Source organism: Achroia grisella, unplaced genomic scaffold, assembly GCF_030625045.1.
Source record: "Achroia grisella isolate CSIRO2021 unplaced genomic scaffold, CSIRO_AGI_Agris_v1 utg319, whole genome shotgun sequence".
Taxonomy (NCBI): domain Eukaryota; kingdom Metazoa; phylum Arthropoda; class Insecta; order Lepidoptera; family Pyralidae; genus Achroia; species Achroia grisella.
Genome location: NW_026712795.1, coordinates 1,274,239 through 1,294,851, shown reverse-complemented (window position 1 = coordinate 1,294,851; position 20,613 = coordinate 1,274,239). Strand labels below are relative to the sequence as shown.

Sequence of the window (20,613 nt, the reverse complement as noted above, 5' to 3'; positions counted from 1 at the left end):
AAGTCATTCAATACAATACACATGCACCATTCGAACACAAATTTTACTGGTGTTGCCAGTTTGGGCGTGTATTTCATACTATTATCAAATTATATTATCTGTGCTATTATCAAGAACCATGCCTTCCAAGGCAATGAGAATAATAAAAAATGGTTTATACTTTTTTTAAATGACAACATCGAAAATTGGAAATTTGAAAGTGGCCATTTTGATAATTTTCTGTCGTTTGACAGATTCAGTCTTCAATGGCCTCAAGATTATTTTAACTTTATTAATCTTCCACAAAGTTTTTGTGAGGCCAAATTCGCGTTAATGAAGTAAAGTCCAACGATAAGATGGCTCGATACGGTCAAAGGCCGGAAAATGCCCTCAAACGGGCCAATGGTTTGTACTCTTCTATAACAGTATGGGAAGTCGTCTACCACGTTGCATGTTGTTATTACGTTGCCTTTTCTCTGTAAAACAAATCCTCTTGATCTATTAAAGTGAAACAAAGAAAATATATTATTAAATTATTATAAAACTAAACATACTTCTATGTTTTTGTTTCTATTAGTCGTTACGTAAAAACATAACCTATATAAACTGCTGCATCATGTCTCTACAGAGTTTATGGATCTGGACAAGCCCGCTCGGGCTCTGGATACCCTACAGGAAGTTTTTCGCAACAAGAAATGGGCCTACAACTGGTCTGAATCAGTTCTTGAGCCCATCATGTTTAAGTATTTGGAACTTTGCGTCGACCTTCGCAAGTCGCATATTGCCAAAGAAGGTCTATTCCAGTATAGAAACATGTTCCAATCGGTGAATGTGGGATCACTGGAGCTGGTTATAAGGTACCATATTTTTTTTATTTAAAATTAATATTATCCGGCATTACCTGAATGTTAATAACTTTGCGAGTTTTGTATATGCTATTAACAACCTGTGGCAAATCAAATTGTTATTAAAATGATTCAAAAAGTGCATGGTTGACCTACGTGGAACATTGTTAGCAATTGGGGTTACTAGTTCCCATTATTAACAATCCCCTTCCCTCCTGTTTGTATAGTTAAAAGTTACCAATCAATCAAACTGATTTGATACAATAATAATTGTGACCAATTGACAAACTTTGTTAAGTTCAAATAATAGCAAGGAGCAAGAGCAAGGAAGCAAATTGAAAATTGATAAAATATAATAAAATCATCAATCATCTTTATTCTATTCCACCTACAACTCTTAATTGTTGTCACATATTTCATATTATTTCTTGTAAATACAATTAGATATTAGTTACTTTCCTTATATTATATTTTTTTATATTCAGAGGTTATTTACGAATGGCTGAAGAACGTACAGAAGCAGCACGGCAGCAGTCAACTCAAGCTGTCATTGACACTGACGATTTAGATAACTTAGCTACTCCTGAGAGTATCCTCCTCAGTGCTGTGTCAGGAGAAGACGCCCAAGATCGTTCAGACAGGACCATACTTACACCATGGGTAAAACTCCTATTTATGTATAATTATAAAATTGAATACTATTTGTCTAATCTATCTATGATAATGGAATTATTCACCTACCTGTGCTGACAGATTATGCTAATGGGGCACTAGTGGATAATCATAAGACTACTGTAGCATCATAACAGGATATTGTAACTATTCAAATGTGACTAGCTGACTTGCCTTGATTGACTGAGGGAGTCATGATTAAAGATATTTTTTTTTCTTATTGTAAGGCTGTTGACAACCTGTAACTGACCTGTAACCTGAAACATATAAATGTTACAGATAGAACATAATTGTAAACAACTGTTTGTTTGACTTGAGAAGTATTACCAACTGACTGGTAATGCACTCTGATCAATGAATATTATGTGAGAATTTGACTTTTAATGCAAAGAATGTCAAACCTATAATCTCTGCTATCTCCATAGTTTAGTTCATATAGACTTATTTGCTATTACCAATAGTGTAAAATAATAAAAATGCTGGAAGTTTGCCTTCAAAATAAATCCTATCTCTAATAAATCAATTGTTTGAGGTAGTAGGCCTTGGAGGGATATTATAACTGGTGGCTAGACGCGACAAACTACATCCTTAAAAGTAGCTTGTGTTAATTTATGCCATCACAAATTATTCTTTAAGAACAATACTATCAACTTTATACATATTTTTTAATAATAATAACAACCTTGCACACTTCACACAGCACCATCTAATCCCATGTTAAGCAGAGCTTGTGTTATGGGTACTAGATAATGGATATGAATACTTAGATATATATTTTTTATAAATACATACATTATATACATAGAAAACACACAGACTGATACCAACAATTATACTCATGAATACTAATGTTACCACTATGGCAGGAATTGAATTTGCAACCATCACAAGTTAAGTGGTGCACTAGAGGGCTAGACCACTGAGGCCGTCGTCATTAATATGAAGCAGCGTAATTATTAGTAATAGTCATTTCCATAAAGAATGACAAATATATATGTAGTTACTTAATGACAAATGTTAAAATAGTTTCAGAACAGTGGACTGCCAAAGATTATAGATTTTATATTGCTATATACCAGTGTTTATGGCAGCCAAACATTTAATATTTTGTATACACAACAGTAACATATATAGAAAAATCAAAGAATTGGAAGTGAATTACCAAGTATGTTATTTCAGGTTAAGTTCCTGTGGGAATCATACTGTCAATGCCTGGAACTGCTACGTACCAATGCTCACGTAGAGACTCTGTACCATGACATTGCTCGCATGGCATTCCAGTTTTGTCTCAAGTACTCCCGCAAAACTGAATTCAGGAAGCTGTGTGACAAATTGAGGAAACATTTGGAGGATATTTGCAAACCTACTGTAAGTGTTTCTTTACTTTATTAAGGAATAAAAACATGAATAATAACTTCTCTATGTCATGTATTTAAATTAAATATTTCATTTAAATAACATTTTTCCTTTTTTTATGAGTTTAGACTAGATTTTTAGACCTAGATTTAAATTTATTTTAAGGAAATTCTAGAATATCCTTTGTTATCTGATTGTTAATTTTTATATCTGTTCCCATAAGAGACTTATTTACTTTATTTTTCTACAATCTAGAGATAATTATTTCATACTGACAAATATATTTTACACAGGTGCAAACTGGAAATGTCAGCATATCTAAACCAGAGACACAACAACTAAATTTGGAAACCAGATTGTTCCAGTTAGACAGTGCTATACAAATGGAATTGTGGCAGGTAAGATATAATAATTGTTATACTGCATGTCATTTTTTTACATTAGCAGAATGGAAATACTATACAAATTAATCTAGTATTACAATAAATCACTATGTGATGTAAATATAAATATAATTAGTACTCTATTATCCGCATTGACTGTATTTTCTGAGAAATAATTTATTGTTAGTGACTTTAGTAACTAAATGGGTTCGATATTACAGTGACACACAGCCCAAATCACTAAGTGATTTTGATTTTCTCTGAAAATACAGTTTAGAGGTTCACCCTTCACTAGTATGCAGGCCGCATTGTTATAGTGACAGAATGAAGTCACAGTTTATTATGACGTCGACTGTACCTACTTAGATATAATTATTTTTTAATTGACAGAGGACCTGACGTAACGTAAAAATATTACTCGTCCACAAAATTGGGATGGGTTATACCTCTCTTTAATATAATAAGTGAAGTTGAATTCAACTGTTAGCAAATGAACATAATATTAAGTAACTCTTTTGATGTTAATATATTTACACTTAATTTTTTATTCTTTAAACTAAATACAAAACAAAATACCTTATTGTTTTACACCCTACTAAATAAATTGTTTTACAACACAAACATTATTATACTGTGTTGTATTGCTAATGTAATCCTCCGAAATAAATCCCATTCTTAATGTTACCATTGTTAGGATATGGTAGGCCTCGGAGGAAAATCATAATCATTGGCTAGACGCGACAGGCTTTGATAATACATGCAAGTCTGTGTTAATTTATGCCAATACAAAACAGCTGTTTAGTACTTTTACAAATGAATAATATTAATATACTAGTTGTGCCAAACGTTATTTTGCGATAAAATTTAAGTACTAATAATAAATGCTATTAAAAAATAGTAGTTGGTGATAACCGGGTGGAAATTTAGAATTCCATGTATTTTTATTCCACATTATAAAAAAAATAAGAGGTGGACAACCCTTATCACTTAGGAGTATGAAAATAGATAGTAGCTGATTCTCAGACCTACTAAATATGCATATAAAATTGCATAAAAATCGGTCAACCGGTTTCGGAGGAATATGGTAACTAACATTGTGATACAAATTCTATTATAAGATGATGTTATAAGAACGACTGATATTAGTTCGATTTGCAATTGTATATAGTGAACTGTATATTTATGACACTAATATTGTGAGCAAGAGGTTGATATAATGGAAAGTCCTCACCTCGCGCTGCGAGGACTGCCGGTTCTATTTTAGCCAGGCTTCCCAGAACTTGTGTGGGCATGTCCGAACTTACCTTTTGAACCGCGTTACTTCTTTACCGCCAAAAGCGACAACACGTTGTCTCTAGATATAGTAGATCAACCTCTTGCGATTATTATTTCGTAACTAAAGTAATAATATATTTATGACCAATCTATAAGATAAATGTGTATATAAAATCAACAATTACGATAAGGATAATCCGCCAGCTTTTCAAAAGATAAAACAAAGAATTATTGCATTGCATAAATTGTAAATAGTGAGGGAAATAGTGAGCATATTTAATATAATGATCTACATACATTTATCATATTTCATACAATTTGATATGAAACTGTTTTGAATGCAAAGTTTTATTACATTCATGGGGAATCTTTATGTTATTTATATTTATGCATTATTTTATTTATTAGAAATTAAATTACTGTTCTGTATTCATTCTGCTAGCAATAATATTATTCAACAAATTTAACTGTTACTAATGGATTACAATCTTTTCTATAACAGGAGGCCTACAAAGCTATAGAAGATATTCACAATCTTATGAACATGTCCAAGAAGACTCCAGTGGCCAAGACCATGGCTAACTACTATGGCAAGCTGGCATTAGTATTCTGGAAGGCTGGACACTGTCTGTTCCATGCAGCTGCACTACTCAAGCTATTTCAGCTGTCCAGAGAAATGAAGAAGAATATCACACAAGAAGAGCTACAGAAGTGAGTAATATAATGAGTAACTTAATTTTCAATGACCATTTTTTGTTTGCTATTCCATCTGGAATGTTAAGTTCAAACAAGTTAATGCCCCAAATGGTGGTCGTAACTGTCACCTGTAATCAAGAATAATACCACAGAGCAATGACCATTTTTTGTTTGCTATATATATGAATATCAGTTCATGTGTATAGGTGGACTGTTAAGTTCAAACAACCATCTTACTTTTGATGGTCGCAGAGTCGATTCCTCATGTGTGCAGCATTTTTATTCACAAGTCTGGATATTTTCTATGTATATTATGTATGTGTTTTACAACAGTTAATTAATAGTAACAATTAAACTATTTTAATATTAATATATTTACATTTAATTTTTTGTACTCTAAACTAAATATAAACCAAAATTTATTGTTTTACAACATAAACACTATTATACTGTTGTATTTGCTAATGTAATCCTCCGAAATAAATCCCATTCCTAATGTTACCATTGTTAGGATATGGTAGGCCTCGGAGGAAAATCATAATCATTGGCTAGACGCGACAGGCTTTGATAATACATGCAAGTCTGTGTTAATTTATGCCAGTACAAAACAGCTCTTTAGTAAGTAATTAATAGAATAACACTCAAGTTTGCTCAATTATGATAAGACTATTTTCCGAATAAGGTAGGAAGTGATTATACAAAAGTACTTAAATTGAGTTTATTGTAATTTAAAAATTCTATTCTATTTACAAAAAAGTAAGCATTTATACAGTTGTCTAGTACCCATAACACAAGCTCTGCTTAGCTTGGGGCTACATGACGCTTTGTCCAGGAATTACTAATTACATAAAATAAATTCATAATGCTATTGCAGAATGGCATGTCGCGTCCTAGTGGCGGTGTTGTCGGTACCATTGCCATCGCTCCACCCTGAGTTCGACCGTTTCGTGGAAACCGACAAGAGTCCTGTTGAGAAAGCGCAGCGACTAGCCGTGTTGCTTGGATTGGCACAGCCGCCAACTCGTACTAGTTTACTCAAAGGTACAGTCATCATGTAATAGTAATAACTAGTGGTCGAAACTAGACCTTATGGCCTTAAGTTATAAGCTTGAACATTATTAAATTTCTATTGTCAAAGACTGAACACAATATTAAAGACAAACAATATTAATCTATTCTTAATTTGAGCACAGACTAAAAATAAACTTATATTAAGTATATTTTTTTATACATGTATCAAAAATAATTAAGAGTATTTTTGATACATGTATAAAAAAATATACTTAAATAGCTATATTACTTATATGTATAGTACTTTAATATATATGGCAAACCAATGTTTTCTAGGTCAGCTCCATCTATATTAAGTTGGTCTGAACAGTTGTGTTATTTGACAGATGTGATTCGCCTGAATGTGGTGGCGCTGGCGTCCCCTCAGTTACAACAGCTGTACTCCTGGTTGGAGGTTGAATTTGACCCGTTGACTATCTGTCACAATGTTAAGGGTGTTATCAAAGCACTGCAAGATGAACCTAGTAAGTATAACCAGATATTGTAACTTTATATTTAATATGTCTAGTACAAATAATCATTATTCATCGCAAGGGGCGTGAGTTCAAATCTTGCTGACGCCAGAATATTTTGTGTTAATTTGTATTTCTAGCAAACTCTCCATAGACAGCATCTATGTAGGGATATCCCCATATATATGGGGACTAGTATCCTATTCCTAGAATGTACTATACCAGGTTGACCTTCCCAAAGTTTCAAGACAATGTATTAGTGTAAGGAAAACCAATATGATTAATTCCCTATAAATTTACTGTTGCTGGCAGCTTGTCCATCGTTATTTTTATAAATTCTATATTAGCCCTGTGAGCCCTCTTAGGAAATATACACATTGCAATTATTAAAGAGTTTCATTAATAGTTGTTGTGTTCCCACTCCAGTCACATTCACTATGATGAGCTGACTGACCTGACCTTAGGCTAACCTTATCATCCATTAGTTCCCCACCAGCGTATACCGTGAGCACAGGCGGATGTACCATTCTATTATACTACTGACCATTAGCTGGGCGGTCAGCTTGTTTGACATTCCAGTTACATAAAAAACAGGGTTTTTTTTGTTATGAATGGGTTTGCTCTTGATCTTACCTCATTTGGTGGGAAATAATGGCGAGACCTATGATGTAGTGCGCTTACCCAGAAGAAATCTATCGACCATACACTCGAAGAAACCAGGGTTGTGTTTATACGGGAACAGGAATGCTGGAAGTGCACATTTAAAATGACGACGCGACCCGTCCAGTGCGAATATGATGAATTTCTACGACATAAGGATGAAGTCGTAATGTTCGTCGTGTAGTTTGGTGATAAAAATATTATTTGTTATATCCTCAACAGTAAATTTAGGTAATTTAATTGAGTTTCTAGTCAATTGGACCTATATACTGAACTAGGGAAAAAATATTATATTAGAAATAAATTGACGTTCATAAACGGCTAAGATGTCCTACATGAATAAATGATTTTTTAATTTGAACAGACTCACCCCTGGCTCAGTACACTGTGGCTCTGAATGACGTGGCCCTTGTCCGGTTGATCCGTCAAGTGGCTCAGTGCTACGCGTGCGTGCAGTTCTCTCGGCTGCTGGAGTTGGCCGGCACCGAGGATCTGTTCCATTTGGAGCGTCTACTCGTCGATTGCGTGCGTCACAATGACATGCAGATACGCATCGACCATGCTAACAAGTAAGAAACTGTTCTGAATTTTAAAACATTTTTTTAACATCCATTATAAGTAGGGTTATTATACTTTTGAGGACTGATTATGATCCGGTTTTTATATGTTTGAAAGCAAACATGATCTAGTAGGTACAAATAAATTGCTGAAATAAGATCATTTGAACATACTTTGTATATACATTATTTGGTACTTATTATTGAAAAATATTTTTCATTTATTGCGAGAGATTGCTTTTAAAAAATACTTAATTAAAAGCAATCCTTCACGATTAGTAGTTTTTGCGTGAAAGAGTAACAAACATTCATACTTACAAACTTTCGCGTTTATAATATTATATTAAGATAAGATCTACCAATGAAATTCAAGGAAGCAAGTAATATAGTACGTACCATGTACCATTCTTATGGGTTGTGTAAATTCAGATATAAATTGTTTTATTACTATATTTTTTTAAGTGTAATAAAATATATATAATTGTGCTTATATTTCAGGTGCGTACACTTCGGCGTGGAGGCTGGCGGTGGCGAGTGGTGCTCCGCTGCCGATGAAGCCTGCGGGGGCGCTATACTGCAAGCTACTCCGGCCGAGCAGGTTTGATTGAATGATATATGATGTACTGTATATATTTGTATGATAATCATTTCACATCATTACCTCTTTTCATGACAACTGGCCGCTTACAGACAAGACAAACACGTTCCATATTTCACCTATAAAATATTCTCATGTCATCTGTCACTCGCCACATACAGCTATAATCCTAATAATATTTTCTAGTATCGATTTCTGTAATTTTTATTAATATACATTTATTATTAGTTGAGGGTCTGTTTTATATTCTAGTATCGATTTCTGTAATTTTTATTAATATACATTTATTATTAGTTGAGGGTCTGTTTTATTTACATTACTATTGCTACCGACCCCACAGACACATCAATTGCTTATCAATTGCTTATAGACATGTATCGCAATCGTTATCACCTCGCCACTATGACGTTATATATAATACACTAACTTTGGAACACGAGAATTTTATATTTAAAATGATTGTTTTGCGCAGGTTCGCGAGCAGCTAGTGCTGGCGGCGACGGTGCTGGCCGGAGCGGCCGGGAAGCTGTTCCCGGCTCGTCGTCGAGCGGACGCCGAACGAGCCCGGCTCCACATGCTGCAGCACTACCACGAGAACAAGCACGCCGAGCACCACCGCGTGCTGCAGCGACACAAGATCATAGAGGAGCGGAAGGAGTACATAGAGCGGCTCAACACCGTCCGCGAGGAGGAGGAGCTCAGGTAAATGATAAACACTTCTATGTTTGTTGTAGATAGATATTTTTTATTTTACAATTTTATAACATAGTGTGTTATTGTAGTAAATTTGTGGAGCCCTAGCCTAAAACTAATTAGAGGCCAACCTAATTATATTATATTACTCAACTAACAAAGTACACCGACCATAAACAAGCGAGGGGGAATTCCCCGTTCCATTCGATAGACGCTCACGATTCGATAGATGCATGGGTTGATTAATCTCAGGGTTGCTTATGATAATTTTTTGATTTTTTTAAATTCAAAATACGGCTACTGTTTTCTGTGAGCGCTGGTGGGGGTTTTGTATCCACCGAGCCCTGGGCTGCAGCCCAAAAAACGCTTAGGTAGATCTGCCTTTTTATATAATTCTTTGATATCATTACTTTTTTTCCTGATGACTGTCTTACAAGACAAACATTCCCTAGTTCATCCATAAAATGAATAATAACTCATGTTGAGGGGTCGGTGGCAATTAATATATAAATAAAATAGACCCTCAATAATAAGTGTATTAAGGAAGATTAAATAAATTGATAATAGAAAATTATATATGGAATAAAGTTATTAATTGTATATGGTCAGTGACGAATGACGTGATTCCATAGTTCATCTACAAAATATTGATTTTATAGATGAACTATAATAGAACATCTCTGTCTCGTGTGTATCATGATGATGACTTGATGTTATCATTGTAAGACTAGACATTATCAGCGCCATAGACCCTGTACCTTCACTGCCATGTCCACCCATTCTGTACCTTCATTGCCATGTCCACCCATTAGTTGAAACGCAGCTTACGAAATAAGCATCTTAGCGACAGAACTAAGCGAGACTGTAGTATCCACGTCTCTATAGACGACTCAGTACTACGTCTACATTCGATTGTTTTCGCCACTAACCTGTCTTCGTATCCAGGCGGCAGGAGGAGCAACTGCGAGCGGCAGCAGCGGCTGAGGCCCGGAGGTTGGAGGCGGAGCGAGAGGAACGGGAGAAGCGCAAGTACGCCTCCGAGATAGCAGCCATGAAGGAGCGTCACCGACGAGAGCGCATGGCCCACATCTCACAGACCGCGCACGGCAAGAAGATGCTGCAAAAACTCGACGAGGAGGTATGTCACTACACAACTTATTGCTAGTTAAAGAATTATATTTAAACATTAACAGTTTACTGAAAATATAGCTAATTTAATGTACAATTTTAAACATTATAAGCATGATAATTATAGTTACCTTTTGCTATCCAATTGACTCATCACTTGACATTTTCGTGATACAGGAAATAAAAAAAATGGACGCAGAAGCTATAGCCCAACGTGAGGCGGAGGAATTGATGAAGGAACGCCGCGAGATGCAGGCGAAATTGAAGTCACAGGAGAAGAAGGTAATGTTTACTATATTCTTAACATATAATGTTTGTATGTCCAAATGTCAGTAATGGTATTCATGAGTCTGAACTAATTTACTTATGTATAATTTTTTTGTAGTAAAATCTTAAAATTCACAATGCTTACGCCATTATCTTTTGATTACACAAAGAATGAGTGTGTAGTGGTTTCTATGTTGATTGTCGCATGTCTCCTACTTGTTACTGTGTATTTGTTTATTTAAAACACACAAGTTTCTAGCTCATTCTTCTTGTGAATGATCTGCGTTCCGAATAAGTAGTGGAATAAAAAAATATGGCTATACAAAAGCGCTTATATTGCGTTTACTTGAATAAAGATATTTTCTATTTATATGAAGTAAAGTAGTCAATGTAGTATTAAAAGTAGAATTCATTTTCAGATTTCCAATATACCTAATGAATTATTGGGTAGAATAATTAATTACGTACCAATTACCAAGAATAATAGATCACTCACAATACAATTCACAAAACACCATCTACTCCCAAACTAAGTAGTTCTCATGCTATGATTGCTGGTCATACTTGAATATATTTTCTTTTTAACTATATTAGAAACATTAAGTAAATTCTATAATTCTTATTTTGTATATCTCATAGGTGGACTATTTTGAGCGCGCCAAACGTCTGGAAGAGATTCCATTACTGCAGAAGAGTTTGGAAGAAAAGCAAGTGCAAGACAAGGCGTTCTGGGAACAACAGGAGGCTGAACGTATTGAACAACTTATTGGTTAGTTGGCGCAATCGTATAGGATTGTATTTTCTATTTTTTCACTCTTTCGATCGTAATAGCGCGTAATGTTTTCCGTCCCTTCACTTTTTGTTTCCAAGCTTTTTTAAGATTATTAATAATCAATACCTCTATAGTTTTGTTCTTGCTCTATAGTCAGGTTTTTGTAATGATGATTAATTAATACAAAAAGGCGCGCTCGATTGAAGGCCGAGAGACGAACGAGAGTGATGAGACGTGTGTGTGTGTGTGTACAGAGGGCCGCGCGCGCGACGTGGCGACGTCGACGCGGCTGTCGCGCATGCACGCGCAGCGCGACGCGTTCAGATAACGAGAGTGATGAGACGTGTGTGTGTGTGTGTGTACAGAGGGCCGCGCGCGCGACGTGGCGACGTCGACGCGGCTGTCGCGCATGCACGCGCAGCGCGACGCGTTCAGATAACGAGAGTGATGAGACGCGTGTGTGTGTGTGTACAGAGGGCCGCGCGCGCGACGTGGCGACGTCGACGCGGCTGTCGCGCATGCACGCGCAGCGCGACGCGTTCGTGGCGCGCGTGCGGGCGGAGCGCGGCGCGGCGCACCACCAGCGCCTGGCCGCGTTCCGCGACATGCTGGCGGCCGAGCGCGACAAGCGCCGCGCGCACCGCCGCACGCAGCGCATCGAGCGCCGCCGACAGGAGGTACTCCATACCGGTTGACTATACGTTACACGGCAGTGGTTTCCGCTGTACATAATATTAGTATTCACGATTATACGAAGTCACCGCTGCTGTCCGGGCGATTGCGATGCAGACTTCGATAGATGTTCATAGTATAGAACGAGCTGAGAATTTTAAAGGTTTGTAATGCATCCATGCCCGACCGGTATGGGCCGCTATTAATTAATAAATATGAAAATCTTCACCCACCTGCGCTAATGGTTTACTGAATTAGTTTCCGTAATAGATCATTGTCTCAACAGGAGACATTATTTTGTCTTTTTTTTACGTAATTTAAGACTTGTGTTTTTGCTGGTTTAACATATCGGCCGGTATGACTGCACGAATCGTCGGAGTTGTAGTAAATAGTGGTGTCGTGTCGCAGTGGTTGGCGGAGAAGCGTCGCGCGGAGGAGCGCGCGGCGGAGGAGGCCAAGCGGCTGCGCGACGAGGAGGAGCGCCGCGAGCGAGAGGAGCGCGACAAGCTGCACCAGCAGGAGCTCGCCGCGCTGCGGGAGCGCAAGGAGCGCGAGGAGAAGTACGCACACACACACACACACACACACACACACACACACACACACACACACACACACACACACACACAGGAGGAGCGCGACAAGCTGCACCAGCAGGAGCTCGCCGCGCTGCGGGAGCGCAAGGAGCGCGAGGAGAAGTACGCACACACACACACACACACACACACACAGGAGGAGCGCGACAAGCTGCACCAGCACACACACACACACACACACACACACACACACACACACACACACACACACACACACAGGAGGAGCGCGACAAGCTGCACCAGCAGGAGCTCGCCGCGCTGCGGGAGCGCAAGGAGCGCGAGGAGAAGTACGCACACACACACACACACACACACACACACACACACACACACACACACACACACACACACACACACACACACCGCGCTGCGGGAGCGCAAGGAGCGCGAGGAGAAGTACGCACACACACACACACACACACACACACACAGGAGGAGCGCGACAAGCTGCACCAGCAGGAGCTCGCCGCGCTGCGGGAGCGCAAGGAGCGCGAGGAGAAGTACGCACACACACACACACACACACACACACACAGGAGGAGCGCGACAAGCTGCACCAGCAGGAGCTCGCCGCGCTGCGGGAGCGCGAGGCGCGAGGAGAAGTTCGCACACACACACACACACACACACACACACACACACACACAGGGCACGCGTGCTGCCCGCGCAGCCGCTCCACCTGCACACACACACACACACACACACAGGACAAGCATGCGTCCAAAACTCTCATTCACACACACACACAGGAGAAGTACGCGCCCAAAACTCACTCACACATATGTTACGTGTCGCTCGCGTTAAATTTCAATAAAAAATATAGTCTATGTGTTATTCTGAATGCATAAACGTTTACAGTATTACAGTAAAATTTCATTAAAATAAGTTTAGTAGTTTTTGAGTGAAAGAGTAACAGACCTCCATAATTACAAACTTTCGCGTTTATAATAATATTTAAAGATAACTGTTTAAGTGCAGTGAGATTTTGCTCATGTATGCTTAAAAATTATTCCTGCAAAAGAAATGTGTATATTTTCAAAAAAAATACTAAGTCTAATCATATATGCTGTTTTTTTTGCTAGACAATTGATTTCGGGAGCACTATCACGCTGCTGGCAATTTTGGGTGCACACACACACACACAAACACGCGCGCGCAACACTGCTCTCACACACATTTATTTTTATTAATTCCACTCCATTCCTCTAATTTATTATGACATAATGCTACTCTCACTTTTACTTATTTTTATTAACTCCTATTTTATTTTTTATATTCAGTGAATTTGATATTTGATTATTAATTTTAGACCAGAATATTCTAGTATTCGTTTTTTGTAATTCATTGATAATTAAGTCTATTTTCTAATTTAACACTGTACAATATATTTACTATGTACCATATAACTCTCATGAATGACACGCATGCAATTGTCTAATAATAATAACTAACTACAAGTTATTTCAAACGGAATATTACCTTTCCCTTTTCACTTTCGAATGGAGATGAAAATTACCACTGCTTAAGCTGAGGTTCTGTTCAGACTAAAGTTGTATACACAGGAGTTGGTCTTACGGTCGATATCAAAATTTAGATACACCGCAATATAATTAAATGACGTGATACATGAATCTAATGCTCGAGTTATTTTACAAAAGGGAACATCAGGAGATGTTGGCGCGAACAGAAGCGAAGATGCGCGCAAAAGAAGCAGAAGTGCAGCGGCGACTTGAAGAACAAAAGTCAGCGACGACGACGACCGGCAGCAGCTGGCGGCGTGGCGGTGAACGTGAAGCCCCCCGTGACCGTGACCGTGACCGTGACCGGGAAGCGCCACGTGACCGAGAAGCTCCGCGTGACCGCGACGACGCCTGGCGCAGCAAAGACACCAAGGAGCCAGAGAAGAAACCAGAGCCGTGGCGACCTAGTAAGTTCTTCCATATCTCTAATTTAATTCCATCAATTCAATACAATATCCAGGATATTGTATTCATTTCCTTGACTTTTTTGGCAACAGTAATCTGTTCTATTGTAACCTAACTATTGTGTGTAGAATTGCTAACAGTAAATCCATGGTATGCATTGTGTATTGCATAGCTCTAATTATGTTTAATTTGATTCCATGAATTAACAAATCAAAATTCCAGAGAACATCAATTCAATATACAACATATTGTATTGGTTTGTAAGTCATCTTTTTTTGGATATTTTTTTTTGGTGCAACTGTAAACTTGTAGTGTAATTTAATTACTGGCGCTTGTATATATAAACTGCGCATAACTAACAGTGAATCCCATGGTATCTATTATGTGTTGCATTTCTTAATACTAAAATGCCATTTCTTAGTAGTCTGTAATTTTACTCGGCAGAGTGAGTACAATTTTTAGGAAAGAAGTTTTTATAACTAGCTTCCGATATGGATCCAGACATATAGTACCATTTTAGGGTCGGCACGCACGTGGGGTGTCACCGTAAGGCACCCCTGATGTTTCAGGTGTCTATAGGCCTACAGTATTGTGCTATTATAGATAAAATTCACAAATTCCTGAGATAGATATATATTAAACATCGAGCTTCCTTGCAATTGATAACATATTTTGAATAGTCTGTTTGTTGTATGTAGCGTTCCTTTGTATTTGATTGCGTAAACATAATATTGTTTTAGACGCGATGAACCTCCTCCTAGGGAAAAACACCAGGCACACCTTCAGCTTCAGGTGTCCATAGGCTATGTTTAACGTTTGTCATCAGATGACCTGTATGCATGTTTGCCACCATCATAGTATAAAAAGTTTTCTTTAGGAAATCTTTATCCTTCTTACTTAAATCTATACACTGTCTGTGAACAATATAATATTGTGTTAATATGTTTGTTTTGTTGTAGGTCGCGGTCGCACGGAGGTGTCGCGCGACGAGCGCCGCTCGCCCGACCGCCGCGCGCGCGACGACCGGTCTGTATACATACATATATACTTTACTTTATGAATTAGCGTTATTGTGCTACAACGGTGAATAGTCAACTAACTCAGCATAAAGCTACAGATAAATCTAGCGCTGATATTTTTTCCTCTTTATAGCCGTTCTATAAAAAACAAGTCTTCACTAAAATTTCGCCTTGTGTATTATAAACATCATAATGCACTTATATCGTATATACGATATATGTTATAGTAATACTATTAATATTTTCTGAAAAAGACTGTATTAAATGTATGCATTGACTTATTAATGCATATATTAGCTTATTTTATTAGCTACAGAGGAATATTACAAGATTTATTTTGAGCGTTGTGCCGTGTTCTTAATTTTTGTTGTATGTAGAGCTCCTTCCTATTTGATTAACTAAAAATAATTACTTTTTTAGACGCGATGAACGTCCTCCTAGAGATGAACGTGGTCCGAGAGACGATCGAGGTCCAAGAGATGACCGTGGTCCAAGAGATGACCGTGGCCCAAGAGATGACCGTGGCCCAAGGGATGACCGTGGCCCAAGAGATGACCGTGGTCCAAGAGATGATCGTGGCCCAAGAGACGATCGCGGCCCAAGGGATGATCGTGGCCCTAGAGATGATCGCGGTCCTAGAGAGGAAGGAGCTTGGCGCTCCGCTGCTACACGTGAACCTGATCGCGACAGAGATAGGTATGTTTAATTGAAAGAAGATTGTGCGCAGTCGTATATATAAGTATATAAATGAGAATTTAATGAATTTACAATGTTATCACGATTAAATTTTCGCTAGAATTGTTTAGACTCCCGAAAGTCTTTTATCGTGCAATCATCGCAGCATTTAGCCGCGAACTGATATTGTATTGTAATTTAATTTTAATCAACAATATAACGTAATTCGATGTTTACATTACATACGTAATTAATCGTACAACCCATTAATTTCGTTTTAAATTTATTTATTTCAGGCCACGTTACGGTGGTCGTTCAAGTGGACCAGAGAGTGGTGGTAGCTGGCGACGAGCGACTGCAGACCCACCATCCGCACCAAATGTATGTATTTTAAGAAAACAATAGGTCACATATGGGCATGTTATGATGAGGAGGGAGGTTCTCCCTTAAAGAAAGTATTTAACATGAACATGGATGGATGGAAAGGGAGAGGTTGATCAAAAAAGAGATGGATGGTGCGAAGGAAATAAATGTTTAACATGAATGTGGGATGTATAAGATGGATGGATTGTGTGAAAGATGATACTTATGAAAGGAGAGTAAGCTCAGATTTGAAGGGCGATAGGGATCAGTGGACGAAGAGGTTACTGCGCCGACCTCAAATAATGGGATAAAAGCAAGGCAATAATGATTTTATTAGGAAAACAATACGTAACTAAAAATTTAAATAGATGTATACACTTTTATATTGTTTTAACATATGTAAAACTAAAATACAAGTTTGTTTTAGCTGCGAAAACTAAAATAAAAAAAAAACTACTTAAAAATGTAAAAAAAATAACAGGAATACTAATCATTTGATACAGCAGGAGCGTTCAGCAACTTGGCGGTCAAAAGACGCGCCGCGTGACGACCGCTACAGGGACGCGCCCCGTGACCGTGACCGTGACCGTGACCGTGGCGACCGTGAACGTGACTTCCGTGACCGTGACCGCGAACGTTTCCCTCCCAGAAGAGACGATAGGGACCGGGAACCACCAAGGAGGGATGATCGGTTAGTGTCATATTATTTTTATGTACCTGCAATGGCTGATACTTCACTGCCTTTATGGTTTAACAGTTTACCGCGCCGCCATAGTTGCGATGGTCGCGGGTTTGATTCCTAGCACGGTACAAACATTTGTATCCATGAGTGTCTATGTTTGTATCGGTCTGGGTATTTTATAATTATGTATGTATTTACAAAATAAAATATCTGTGTAAATATATCAGTAGTCAACTACCGATAACACAAGCCATACTTAGCCAGTACAAGACAACAGAGCTTGAGATATGGTTACTAGACAACTGATAGAAATATTTTTTTTTATTAATACATACACAATATTTATATCTATATGTTGAAAACAACGAGGCCAAAACAAACAATCATACTCAGGAATACAAATGTTTGTAACATGTGAAGAAGAGAACCCGCGACCACTGGTAAAAAGGCGGTATGCTAACCTCTAGACCACCGAAGCCGTCAAATATTTATAAATTGCTTGACATAAATAACATATTTGTCTGGTTGTAGGGACGGACCACGCCGCGACGATCGCGAGAGACGTCCCCCGCCCCCGCGACGAGACGACAAACGTAAGTTTTTATAATAGAAATTAAACTTCTTGATAATAAAGTTATATTCTTCTTATGGCAACTTATAGGTACATGAATGGCATCACGGAGTTTTATCACCAACACTCATAATCTGTATCTGAAGAATGCAGACTAGGGCCCTCACTGGACACTGCAAATTGAATGAACAAATTGCAAACTTAGGCCCATGGACAACAAAAATCTACATATTTTGCAAATCTGAAAAGGAAACGTCACTACACATCCTACGTGGTTGTAGCCCACTCATGCACAAATAAAATATCTCCTCTGGAAAGTGTACGATCGTATCTTGTGGAGATAAAAACTATTGCTCCTAAGAATATCCTTCAATTCTTGTCCCTGACGGATCTAGGTAGCGAGCTCTGAAAAAGGTCGACCACAATTGATCTATGTAGATCGCAGTGCAACCCCGTAATTTCAAAGCTGTATCTCGCCATTCAACTAAAACACAGCTTACAAAAGAAGCTTCTGGATTGTAGTAATATATATACATACATGTGTGACAGCGGGACCAACTCAGATGGTTTTGCACAAAACATACCTCAGTATTTCTTTAAGTAATGTTTCCTTCTCTTGTCCACAGCTCGTGATGCGGAAGACGATGAGTGGCAACCAGTCACAAGGCGTTAAATCTTCGCCAATATATTCACTTATTTTTTTGAGTTCAGTAGTTATTCCGTTACAACTTAAGTTCATGCTTGACGCATATTTTAAACCCTTATGTCTTCTTACCTAACTCTCTCGATTCACTTTGCCGTGTCTAATTTTAATGGAATTCAGTAATGTATATCTTTAGAAGATTTATATTTATTTTTTCTTTTGCACACAAAATTGCGTGGCGGACTTGATGCCTGATGGCATTCTCTACCAGCCAACCGTCGATCAGAAATAATAAGGCGGTGAAATTTTATATATATTATTTCATGTTCTAACATTTTAGGTATTGAAACTTCAAGAAAAGAGTTTAATCGTTCCTTAGAAGGCCGGTATATCACCACTCTGGCGTTGCAGGTGTTCATAGGAGATAAGTTAACATCTGCAATGACGTAGGCCAATTTGCACCTTATGGTATAAAATATGAAATATATCTTTTCCCATTTTTCATAATTAATTATGGGTTTAAAGGGTACACCGAATGCCAGTGTTTATGAAATTTTAGAAATTACACTCAGTAGTAAAATTGAAGAAGTTATCATATTCAGGATTGTATATTTAAATTATCCCATTAAACCATAACATTTCATCCATATCGGCCCAGTCCTCAGTTACGTGACAATCGCATACATAATTAGTATATATATTAAGTTATATGACTATACAATCGTATAGTTCTCACAGAAATTATTATAATTATGATATAAATGGTCATAGTGAAATTAAATATAAATTATACATTTCATACACACAACTGCTGAACCAAAAAATTTATCTAAGTATCTTTTAAGTACTTTTGCAAATATATATACGCATTTAACAATACTTTTCTTTTACTGTCCGTAATCGTATCCTTTTATAATGTACTCGTTTTGAATCAAAGGTAACCAATGTAAACTGTATTAGGCATTGCATCATCACTACTATAATACTAGTTAAGGGTTATACATAAATTGCGCTGTACGGTAATATGGAAGGGGTTCGACAAAGTATGACAGTCACAAAGCAGGAGGAAGAGTCGTCACAAAGTTCGTGTAAAAAAACATGAAATCTAATATCCCTCTCTCTCTTACGAGGTGTTTTTACATTTTGTGACCAGATTTAAAAAATGGGGGTGGGAGTAAACTTTATTATAACTTTGGTAAGAATATAATAAACATATATGGATGTAACAAAGTATGTGTATGTATATCGGACGGTATATATGTTTACAAAGTAATCATTTTTTTTTAATACCTAACTAAAATGAAATATGTCTCATAAAATATACAGTATGACTTTCATTGCAGTTCAGAAAAAATGTTGGCATTAAAAGGTCACCTATTAAAGCGTAAAGATATGCAGGAATTCTGTATAAATATATATAAAGTATAAATCTTGTATAATTGTCGATATTTTACTGTTTTCCGCACTGTAAACAAGTTCATCCAATATTTTTCAATTACTTATTACAACGTTTAATATTTTTTACATGGTTACTTTTGTTTCTATTTTAATATAGGTCAAGGTATAGGAATGCAGGCAAGCACCAGCATTTATCATATTATTTGTACGGTGCAAATAATTTGTACGCTATTCGATTTCATATATCTTACAATTGTGCCACTGTTCATGGAATATATAATATTCATAATTATTAGTGTTTTATTTTTAAATAATAATAATTGGAACTCAAAACATACAAAGTAGGGTAGTATAACGATAAAGGTGACCTTTATCGTTAGTAATAATACCTTCACAATAGTTATCCCAGATGGGGTTTTTTTTCTTATGGAAAATAATGGAATGATACACCCGCTAACAGTTTACACTGGCACAGGATGATTGTGTGAAGTCAGGTTAGTTTGCCCATCGTGATGGTTTTACCAGAACTTGAGTATCCACATTACTAACAACATCTATAATTGCAGTAACTCGGACAATTGCTTTTATTCAAATAAAAAACAGCCCGATCGTGATGTATTTACAACGGTTGATAAAATTAAGACAGCCAACCTCCAGTAGAAGAC

General features: G+C 37.4%; 1 protein-coding gene across 1 annotated transcript; it reads left to right on the top strand.

Annotated features, from left to right (window-relative positions):
* Positions 1–198: 198 nt before the first annotated feature.
* On the top strand, positions 199–19,966 carry LOC131843558 (eukaryotic translation initiation factor 3 subunit A-like). The gene is made up of 22 exons (XM_059192231.1): positions 199–384; positions 608–836; positions 1,310–1,484; positions 2,676–2,864; positions 3,146–3,250; positions 5,013–5,221; positions 6,081–6,247; positions 6,604–6,741; positions 7,754–7,958; positions 8,445–8,544; positions 9,017–9,246; positions 10,183–10,375; positions 10,543–10,647; positions 11,272–11,401; positions 11,879–12,081; positions 12,485–12,636; positions 14,331–14,599; positions 15,557–15,623; positions 16,037–16,312; positions 16,588–16,672; positions 17,161–17,345; positions 17,868–19,966. Exons 1-22 carry the CDS (start codon positions 336–338, stop codon positions 17,941–17,943), a joined length of 3,537 nt encoding a protein of 1,178 aa, XP_059048214.1. The 5' UTR covers positions 199–335; the 3' UTR covers positions 17,944–19,966.
* The last annotated feature ends 647 nt before the right edge of the window (positions 19,967–20,613 follow it).

Bases quoted from the DNA above. Each gene is read 5' to 3' on its own strand.
- LOC131843558 (XM_059192231.1), top strand. From the start codon at position 336: ATGGCTCGATACGGTCAAAGGCCGGAAAATGCCCTCAAACGGGCCAAT. The intron at 9,247-10,182 runs GTAAATGATAAA...CTTCGTATCCAG, and splicing joins CGCGAGGAGGAGGAGCTCAG to GCGGCAGGAGGAGCAACTGC. The intron at 14,600-15,556 runs GTAAGTTCTTCC...GTTTTGTTGTAG, and splicing joins ACCAGAGCCGTGGCGACCTA to GTCGCGGTCGCACGGAGGTG.